At 28.9% G+C, this 10,131-nt stretch overlaps 2 protein-coding genes across 2 annotated transcripts; both read right to left on the bottom strand.

The window, feature by feature from the left end:
• Window positions 1-1,045: 1,045 nt before the first annotated feature.
• On the bottom strand, window positions 1,046-5,205 carry LOC107459994 (mitochondrial outer membrane protein porin 4). The gene is made up of 7 exons (XM_016078313.3): window positions 5,023-5,205; window positions 4,519-4,594; window positions 3,984-4,051; window positions 2,975-3,085; window positions 2,641-2,727; window positions 2,004-2,212; window positions 1,046-1,585 (listed from the first exon to the last, which is right to left on the bottom strand). Exons 2-7 carry the CDS (start codon window positions 4,565-4,567, stop codon window positions 1,276-1,278), a joined length of 834 nt encoding a protein of 277 aa, XP_015933799.1. The 5' UTR covers window positions 4,568-4,594; window positions 5,023-5,205; the 3' UTR covers window positions 1,046-1,275.
• A 1,554-nt stretch (window positions 5,206-6,759) lies between these two features.
• Window positions 6,760-8,000, bottom strand: LOC107461222 (uncharacterized). Its single transcript, XM_016079706.3, has one exon. The coding sequence runs from the start codon at window positions 7,887-7,889 to the stop codon at window positions 6,936-6,938; it is 954 nt and encodes a 317-aa protein (XP_015935192.1). The 5' UTR covers window positions 7,890-8,000; the 3' UTR covers window positions 6,760-6,935.
• Between the last annotated feature and the right edge of the window lie 2,131 nt (window positions 8,001-10,131).

The raw sequence follows: 10,131 nt of genomic DNA on the forward strand, positions 1-10,131 counted from the left end.
CGGGGATTTGCGCACGTGGGGGACTGGGGGGTCTAGCTGGGAGGACGGTGGCCGGAGAAGCGTTGATGAGATTCTCGATCTCGTCGATGTCCGATTGGGATGATGGATGCAGGGGTATTGTATCGCTGTGTGACATCTTTCTTTCTTCTTCTTCTTCTTCTTCTTCTTTCTTAACAACACAGCTCAACAACTCGCCAGAGGCACGGTATGGCTCGATGGAGTGGACTCTTCTTTTCTAAATTCTAATGGCCTTTTTCTTTCCCTTGCTCCTCTCTTTTCTTCTCCCTTCAGCTTAATTTCACTGCCTCACGCGTCCTTCTCTTCTCTTTTCTTCCCTTCCCTTTCCTTTCCTATTTTATCAATTACTTACTTTATTTCTTTTTTATTATAAATTTAAAAAATAAAATAAATATATTAAAAATTTAAATTTTTTATATTTATAAATTTAATATATACTCTTAAAAGAGAGGATAGATAAATTTTAAATTAATAACTAATTTAGTAATTAATTTTTTATATTTATATTACGTAGTTGAATAAATAAGTTGTGTCATTGGACCAACCGATGGTCACAAAAAAAAAAGTGTGTCATTGGACCTCACAGAAAATGTAGATAATTTTCTGGTTTTATATAACTAAAGTACCAGCATAGAAGACTCAGCATCTAATATGAAAGTAAAAGAAGAGAAAAAGAAAAACTCATACCATAAGACCAAACATAATCATCAAATAATCGAATTTGGCTCCCGATTAAGTGTATATTTAAATTAAAATTTGTAAATCAAAATTTATAACTATGATTTATATTTGGTAATTTTGTATCAAAATAGATTATAATAAAATAAATATTGTTTAGATTACATTATTTAAAATTATATTTAGATAAAAATGATAAAAAAAACATAAAATTATATTATTTAAAATCATATTATTTTAACACTATTTAACTATAATTTTTTAAAAAAACAACTTAAATTTATGTTAAAATTGAGTATTCTTTTAGTCATAATTTTTTAGTACTCTTCTTTAGTACTATAAATAAATCTACTAAAAAAACTCAAGTCTCTAGGCATTATGTGTATGTTTCAAAATTGGGTCCTCTTTCCCCTTGTCCGCTGTAGAGGATTTAACAAATACAATTTATCCTTTGATTTGACTTATGATGACGATATGATAGGGTTTAAACACCCAACATGAGTTTTGGAAACAATATAAAACCGATGAGATGGAAGGATAAAATCACCAAAGAAGAATAGATCGTCAGACAAAAGAGATTTATGGCTTGAGAGCAAGACCAAGACCAAGCCTTGTAGATGAACCAAAGATTTTTGTGGAGTCATATTCAGCAGATAGGGTTATTAGTGAATTCGGCTTCCATGCTCGCTGGACTTGGAGAGCAGCTTTTCCATCGTCACTGAATCTAGTTTTTAAGACTGTAACTGGATCTATTGACTGTGAACTTCCAATAGTAAATCTGTTTTCAAAGCTAGAAAACCTATGAGTAATTTCAGCAGCTACTGTTAATCCATCTGGGCGATCCACATAATGAATATAGGATGCCTTCAAGTTCTGTCCTTTGTCAGCCCTGCATAAATAGTGAGTAATCAGTATTAGTTATCTTAAAGAAATAAACTATCAAAGCAGATAAGTTACATCTTTTGAATCCTAAAGTTAGACAAAAGATCCTTCACAAAGTAAAAGGAAAATTAAGAACATAAAACTATGAAAATTGAGAAAACAAAAAATCCTTCAAGCATAAAACAAAATACAATGCGTGTTTGCATAGCATATTGATAAAGGATTTTCAAATTCAAAGAATATTAATCGAAAGAAATTTTTATCTTCCAGATATGGTTTGTCTTTCAAATGAAAGATTTAAGTTCTGACAAATATTGATTGAGATTTCCAAATTTCAATTAACTTATGCTTGTAAGATTGACAATACTATCTAGCTATTCTTACATTCAAAAAACAGAGGAAGATGTGGTACCAATGAAACTTACAACATAAGAGCTGCAGAAAAATCTGGTCTATTGAAAGCAATTCCAGCATTGTATTTTGTAAATGAAGCAGAAGTGGTGTTAAATCCGACTTCAGCACCCAAACAAAGATCCTTGCTGCCAATTGCAGCAGAAACCTCCAATTGAGGGGATGGATTCAAGCCAATACTAGAATCAATGGCAGCATGAGGATGAACATAATGCACATACAGCTGAGAAAATATTGAATGGTTAGATACCTTGTAAGAATGTCCAAATACATCTAGTTATTACATGTAATTAAGCTAAAAAAAATACTGTCTAACACAACCCCAAACTCAAGAAAATGCATATATTACAGTTAACTTAATGATTTGGTGCATTATTTTATTAAATGGTTTTCTCCAACATGCCATATTGTTTGCTAATATTGCTAAGCTGAAAGCTTTTATCATGAATACATTTGCTACTATGACCTGGTAACGAGTTTCTAACATAATCAGAATATTTAGGAAATACTCAAAGATAAAAAATTTAATGTTTTTAATGTAACAGAAGTATTTTCAGTAGTAAGAAGACACTATATTCCTCAAATTCAACATATGAATCATGCATTAGTATCATCATTCATCATACATAGCACAATCATGATTGTATTCACCTTCCCAGACTTGTGATCAGGTATATTGAAGCTCAAAGCAGCTTTAGTACCATGCAAGATATCATTCACCGTGATTTTTGTAGTTACCTAAAACGAGATAAGAAAATATTATTTAGCATAACACATGATAAAATATTTAGTCTACCATAATAATGACCACAACTTTCAGAGTTAAAATAAACATTCCAAACTTAACAAGTTCTACAAAATTTGAACTCTGGTTACATCCACTCATTAATAAAGTGGGGATAGTAGAACGCAATAGCAGAAGTACAACACTAGCCATATATAAATTATTGAGTCATATGATTAAATTTAGACCTCTATTTCTTACATTAGAGTATGTATCAACTTTCACATCCACTATAGTATTTCCACTCTTGTAAAGGGTGTTTATGTCACCAACAAAAATTTGATCCTTCTTCAATCCGGTAGCTACAAGGCCCTGCCAGAGGAAAATTTTGAATTTGAAATCAGGCACATTAGACAGAAACTAAAAGTATTTTTGGGTCAACATTTGGCCAACAATAGTTTACATATATATTTACAAGAGTCTACACACATAAAACCTATGTTCGTTAGAGTTTACACACTGAGTTAACATAATTTATACCCACATTTATCAGAGTTTGCATACATGAATTAATAAAATTTATTTGTTGAAAACAATTTGATATTTGACTGCTGACCCCCAAGATATTCTGCATGAGACTATAAACAATAACATATTGTAAGAAGATATGAGCTGTCATATTTGTTAAACCATGATGCTCATGTTTAAAGGAATAGATGATTGATTATTTAGAGGTTTGCAATATGATTGTTTTCTACACTTTAACATATTTAATCCATTTTTTTAAATACATGAAACAATGATTCCTTTTAAAAAGGATTGCATTCCTATAGGATAGGACAAGTTAAATTGATCTAAACAAGACATTTGTTGACAAAAATAAACTAATTGCATATTGTTCTAAATCTATTTATTCTTTCTTTTTTTCACCCAACAACCAGTCAAATAAAAAACATTAATGGAAAAATAGAAGTAAGTAAAACTATTTGTCATTCAATAAGAAATAACATGAGTATATTTAACGAATTAATAACAATAAAAAATGTTTCATAATCCAATAAAATTAAAATAAAAAATCAAATAAACAGTCATGAACTTACATATTATTTGAAATTATGTAGTGTTCACACAATTGTGGTTGTGATATTAAAACTATGTCATATTGAAGCTATAAGATTTTGTATCTAGTAAGCATCAATTAAAAAGAAAAACTAAAAATTAATCTAATTAAACAAAAAAAAGTAATAGCAGAAATAAGGATAAACATTACCAATCCAGTGGTGCTAGGAATTGACAAGCTAAACTTCTGATCAAAGTTGTAATCCTTGTACAAAAGATCTACAAAAGAATTGCAACGTTCACAACTTAATGCCAAGTATATTATAACAAATTTAGACATGGCTTGATAAGAAGCCAACCATCTAAAGGATTTTAAGCGACAGATACTTATAAAGTCTCCAAACATGTAGCATTATAGCCTTTATGTATACTAGACTTATTATGATATTTGAGTTAAGATATTATGATGGGTTTCAATATTTAAAGTACTCAGAAAGAGTACAAGGCATTCCCATACTCAAAAAAGAGTACAAGAAACATTTGATTTTAATATAATCCCATATCACTATAAATCTTCATGCGCTGTGGTCAAGCACTATAATTACAACACAAGAAATAAGATGGGATAACATATCATGAACTAGCAGATAATCATGAATATATTCAACTATATATAAAGAATAACTTCGGACAATAATCTTAAAGAATGTGTATATATCGTGGAATGAAGTTAAGTTCAAGTTTACCTTTTGCCCTTTTGCCAATGTCAGAAAATGGTGCTGGACCATTGCCCATAATGGTTCAGAATAAATGTATGTATTCCTGTACATCATCATAAACGGATTAGACAACGTTTAGATTAAGAGGAACAAAAGAGTTGGAAATGTAAAAACAGTTAAAAGAATAGCGTTATTCCAACGCACAACAACTAAAAGCCTAAAATTATACGAACTTCTTCAACCCTTGTACAAAGATAAAGGACAAGAGCTACTCAATAAGAGAGAGTTCAGTATCGTTTCATAGAATTTCACATGTTTGTTAGGCCACCAGGTGCTCGAGGAAATAACCAAAATAAATAACGGAAAAAGGAATGCGAATTTGAAGATAACGACGGCAATAACAAGAAATCAACTGAAGCAAAGAATGAATGAATAATAAATCTGATAAGTGGAATGTATAACACGAGAAGGAGTGATTGGTTGTAGGATCCAGTTTCGTGAATGGAAAAAAGAGAGAAGAAGAGGGCTTACTAGGAGAGAAGAGAGGCTAAAACGACGTCGGCGCAATACACCGACGACGAGAGATGATTGATTGCGATTGAGATTAGGTTGCGGCTACCAAGGAATAGGAGCTGCCTCAGCCGCAAAGCCAAAACCCCCTTTGTCTCTCTCTTCAGCTGACAGAACAGAAGAGTGAGGTGTGGGAGGCGCAGCCCAGCAGCAATAACGCAATGCTGAAACTTGCTTGCACGCACCCACCTGGCCACCACTCAAGCTGACGTGGCCTTGAATTATAGCATACGTGTCAATTTTCACTTTAAATTATTTAAAAATTAATGAGAAAAAAGATATTTTTGCCCGCAAACATTTATATCTTTAAGGATAAATTTAAATATTTAATTTTTTCTGGACGTATTTATTTTGAATTTAATTTATCCCTTTTTTTAAATTCTCCACATGTGTATTTATATATCGGGTTAGGCTAATACATCGAAAATAATGTTTAATTTTTTTGTTGACTCTGCTAAACCCAAATGAATAGAAAGGTCCATATATCCAAATTTTAAAAAATAAAAAATTTAATATATTTTTAAATTGTTGAAAATTTAAATATCTACTAACAAAAAATTAAGAACCAATTTATTCTTTTTTCAAAATTAATATGAAAAGTTCGAAACTACAAGTTTTATTTGTTGTGTGAAATGAATTGGATAGTTTTTAAATTTTAAATATTATATGAGAAGGTAAATTAACACTTCTTAAAACGCAGTTACTTTGATATTTCTTCACTTTTTCAACCTTGAAATCTCAATTCAGGGCAGTTTATCTCCATTCAACTTGTGAATATTATTTTTGACTAATTATGAAAAATTCTTATATGTATTATATATTAAAATTAGTTTAACTGTAAAATTTAAGTACAAGTGATAGCTATTTGAACTCTGTTTTATATTTGATTTCTAAAAAGTGCCGTATATATAATAGGTTTATGGTTATATAAATTTAGCTAGACTAATCTATAGTTATCCAAGATTTATATTTATTAACCAGAGTTAGGGTTAATTTAATGTTTAATTACTCTATATCAGTGTAATATTTTAAATTTTTATATTTTTAATTAAATTTTTATATCGTTTTTAATTTTATAACCGATATTTTTTCATATTAAAAATATTAGAATTAACAAGATATTTTTTTAAAAAATGTACTAAAAAATTTAATTAGATTCTTAATAGAAATATTCAGTTAATTTTAATATTTTTTATATAAAAAAGACTTAAATGCAAAATAAAGTATATCATTATATTATTAAATTTAAAAAATTAAACTAAAAAATTTAAGTTAATAACTAAGTGATAGTCAAACATAATAAATTTTAATATTTTCTAGCATTTTTCAAAAATTCTATACCAATGGGATGTTAAACCCCTTGTTTCAAGTCAATTTGTTCTTTTTTTAATTATTTAGTAAAGTCAAAATATACAATTAGATATTTATAAAATGATGTATAAAATACTCTTCCATGGATGAAGAAATAACATATTCGTTAATTTTGTATAATCTACAATGTAAATGTAGTTTGTTTGGCAGAGAAAAATATATTAAGAAAACATAGGAACAAATCTTAATCCAAATATTTTTCTTGAACTTGATTTCTTAAATTGTAATTTTTTTCGTGTTGTTTATCACATTCTAATTTGTGGGTTAGATGACACATAATTAGAACATGTCCAAAAAAGATTGACGAATGAATAAAAGATAACAAAATTTTATTCATACAACAAGTTTTACCCCTCTTTCTCAAGAATTTGAAGCAATTAAGTATTCTCCTCCTTGACTGTGTGAGGAGTACATAGATGATATAATCATATCATGTATATAAAAAAAAAATTAAATAAACAAAGAAGATGGTGAGCTAAGTACAAATACCTAATAATATAGGACTAACTTATATGATATAACTTTGATGGCTTCAAATTTTGAGTGACATTGAAAAATGTAAGAGTCCTAATCCATTTTTCTGGATTCTTCAACAAATGAACAGCAATAGTATTAGGCCAAAGATCATGGGAACACACTGAAGGTGGATCAGGATAATTGTACATAGACCACTTAGCATTATACCTGTTTTTCCCTTTCTTACCCCATCTCATCCAATCTCCAAAGACCTTATCTTCAGGACCTTCCACATGCTGCTTTGGAATATCAGAATCATGAATCCACTCCACAATGTCCCACGAGACCAAGAACCCCATCCCAGACATATAGTGCTTGAAAGGGTCCATGCTACCACACGGTATCACGAATCCATAGTAGAAATCCTCCCTTGGCAATGGTTTCAACGATTCCACCAAACTGTTGAGTCTCACATATGTGTCATCGTCTGCTTTCATCACATAATGGTAAGGAGGGTAATGTTGTCCATCACTGCCATCTGTTTCGTTGAAGATCTCCGGCAAACTCCGAAAGAAGGTAGAGGTTTTGCCTTTGTTCATGTTTTCAGTGCAGTTGAGGATGATGATGTCATCATAGCGCATGATCTCAAGGGCCACCATCACCTTTTGCTCTTCCTTCGTGAGGTTGCAGAATACAAACTTCACGTCAATTTTGGTTCCCTCCGGGAGTGCTTGTGTGCCGTAAACGAGGCGGAGGAAGTGGCGGCGCAGGTACTGGTCGGGTAGTGTTAGAACGGCTATTAGGATTCGAAGCTCTTGGTCATTATTGGAAGCAAGTAAAGATGATGATGATGATTGATTTGGTATTTTACAACGACCGAACCTGAGTAAGCCCTGGAAGCGGACTTCGTTAATGGAAGCGAGGATGCAGAGGAAGAAGATGAAGATGAAACAAAGGAATATAAAGCAGCGTCCACGGTTTGTCTTTTGGGACTTGGCCATTGTTATTCTCTGTTTTTGGTGTTGAAGAAGGTTCAGAAGAGGTGGAGTTTTTTCTGGGTAAAAGTTATGAGGGTGTGTTTGGCACTCATCATGTTATTATTTGATGAGGTATGATACTAATAAATTTTGAAGCTTCTTAGAGGCAACGCATCACTCTTCATTTTTTGTGCTACTGGATCTAACTTTCTCCCTTTTTGACTTCTCCTCATTTGACGAGTGGAATTAACACCCATTTTTTTAATAACTTATTTTCTAATTTTCTGCTTAATTACACAAGGGAAAGGTGTACATTGAGAAATGTTTAATTAATCAACATCAAGTACTATATAATGCTTTATTTAATTTTCTAATAAATATCCCTAATGTGTGCCTAATATTGAGCAACTTCAATAGTAAGTGCGGATGAACCTAAATGTTGGCTGCAACCTCAAGCCAAGTCCATTTTAATTGTGTATAGTCAACTTTTCTATAACTAGGTATAGTTGCATGAACACCATTCACGCCATACTTGATTCTTAAGCAAGTATAGACATTGACTACGAAAATAGTTGTTTAATGTACTTAATTAATTTAAAACAAAAGTATAATTATTGTAACTTTGATGATGGAAGACGATAGTTTTTATTGGCACGGAGTATCAGATATCAATCCTTTATGTTCTCCCTCTATTAGGCTACCATCACATTCATGAAATACTATTTTCCTGCCTCGAAGAACGATTCCCTTTAATTTCTAATTTCTAAAAAAGAATTATGTCTTTATTTAAACTAGAACAATTGGAAATTACAAAATGTCGCATATTTTTTAAAATACTATTATTAGTTAAACCAAAAAGTCACGAGAAAGAATTTTTAAGATAATTTTAATATTAATTTTTTCAAAAACAATATTAAAAATTAAAATAAAATTAGAATATTTTTCAACAATTTTAAATCTTTTGGAATGAAAAACGAACGCTCAATCATGAAATAGATTAAAGTATATGTCTCAAATAAAATAAAACACTTAGATTAATTATTTATAAAAGAAATAAATAAAACTCCTAATCTTAACAGAAAAAATTAGTTATTAACAATAGAATAAAAACAGAATTCTTTAATACAGTGTAGGACGTGTTGTGTGATATGTAATTTCGTTGTGTGTTATCTGTAAATAAGTTTTTAAAACCTAAAACCTATGGTTCAAAACTAAAATCAAAACAGAATCAAATCTAATTAAATCAAATATTTTTTAATAATTCTTAACTAATTAGTTATCTTTTTGTAATTAAAATTTAAAATTTGATATGTTACTTTATTAAAATTATAGGCTTGCAACTTAATTTTGGACCACCTCTTAATCTACTTAAATTACCAAAATATATGATAACAACAAAAATTAGTAAAAATGTTTATAAAAAAAAAACTCAAAAACAGTCTATTTTTTAAAAAACTTCTTTAATTACGATACATTTATTGTTCTTCTTCTCCGGTTCCTCATTTTTTCACCCGGACAACTAATAATAACTGAATAATAATAATAATCATAATAATAATAATAATAATAATAATAATAATAATAATAGAAGAAGAAGAAAGTACATTAATAATATTCAAATTGATTTATCAACTATTTTTTTTAGTTACCTACAACAGTTTCTAATCTAATAAGTCAAAAATTAATTTATTAATCTCTATTTAAAGATTTATTATTGGCCAATTAGTTATTATATGCACAAAACGAAATACAAATCTCTAACACTTTTTTAATCGAACTAGTGAATTAATTTATTTATTTACCAACTATTATAGCAAAGATATTATCTACCATTAACAATAATTATACATATAATTTTTTGATCTATTTTCTTTAATTTTTTTCTTTTCTTTGTAGTGAAAAATAGTTAAAATACTTTTAATTTAATATCTATAATTTTATATTCATAACATTCATACTTTTATACCTATAATATTAATAATTAATAGATTTTTATGATTAATATTACCTAATTTTAAAATATGTATTTTTTGAATTATCTTACATATGCATTAATAGATAATAATTTTAAATTATTTTAATATTTTTTTAGTTAATATTCATATGTATATTTATTTATTAATTGATTTTAATATGATTAGTTAATAATTATTCAATATTTATTTTATAATTTTCTTTCATATTTTTTTATTTTTTATTTTATAATATATAATCTATATATAAAAATATGAGTTGTATAATGAAGTTATTAAAATATCTTTAATTT

This window comes from Arachis duranensis, chromosome 1 (assembly GCF_000817695.3).
Source record: "Arachis duranensis cultivar V14167 chromosome 1, aradu.V14167.gnm2.J7QH, whole genome shotgun sequence".
In the NCBI taxonomy this organism is placed as follows: domain Eukaryota; kingdom Viridiplantae; phylum Streptophyta; class Magnoliopsida; order Fabales; family Fabaceae; genus Arachis; species Arachis duranensis.

Bases quoted from the DNA above. Each gene is read 5' to 3' on its own strand.
- LOC107459994 (XM_016078313.3), bottom strand. From the start codon at position 4,567: ATGGGCAATGGTCCAGCACCATTTTCTGACATTGGCAAAAGGGCAAAA. The intron at 4,052-4,518 runs GTAAACTTGAAC...ATTCTTTTGTAG, and splicing joins CATTGGCAAAAGGGCAAAAG to ATCTTTTGTACAAGGATTAC. The intron at 2,728-2,974 runs GTAAGAAATAGA...ATCTCGTTTTAG, and splicing joins AAGTTGATACATACTCTAAT to GTAACTACAAAAATCACGGT.
- LOC107461222 (XM_016079706.3), bottom strand. From the start codon at position 7,889: ATGGCCAAGTCCCAAAAGACAAACCGTGGACGCTGCTTTATATTCCTT.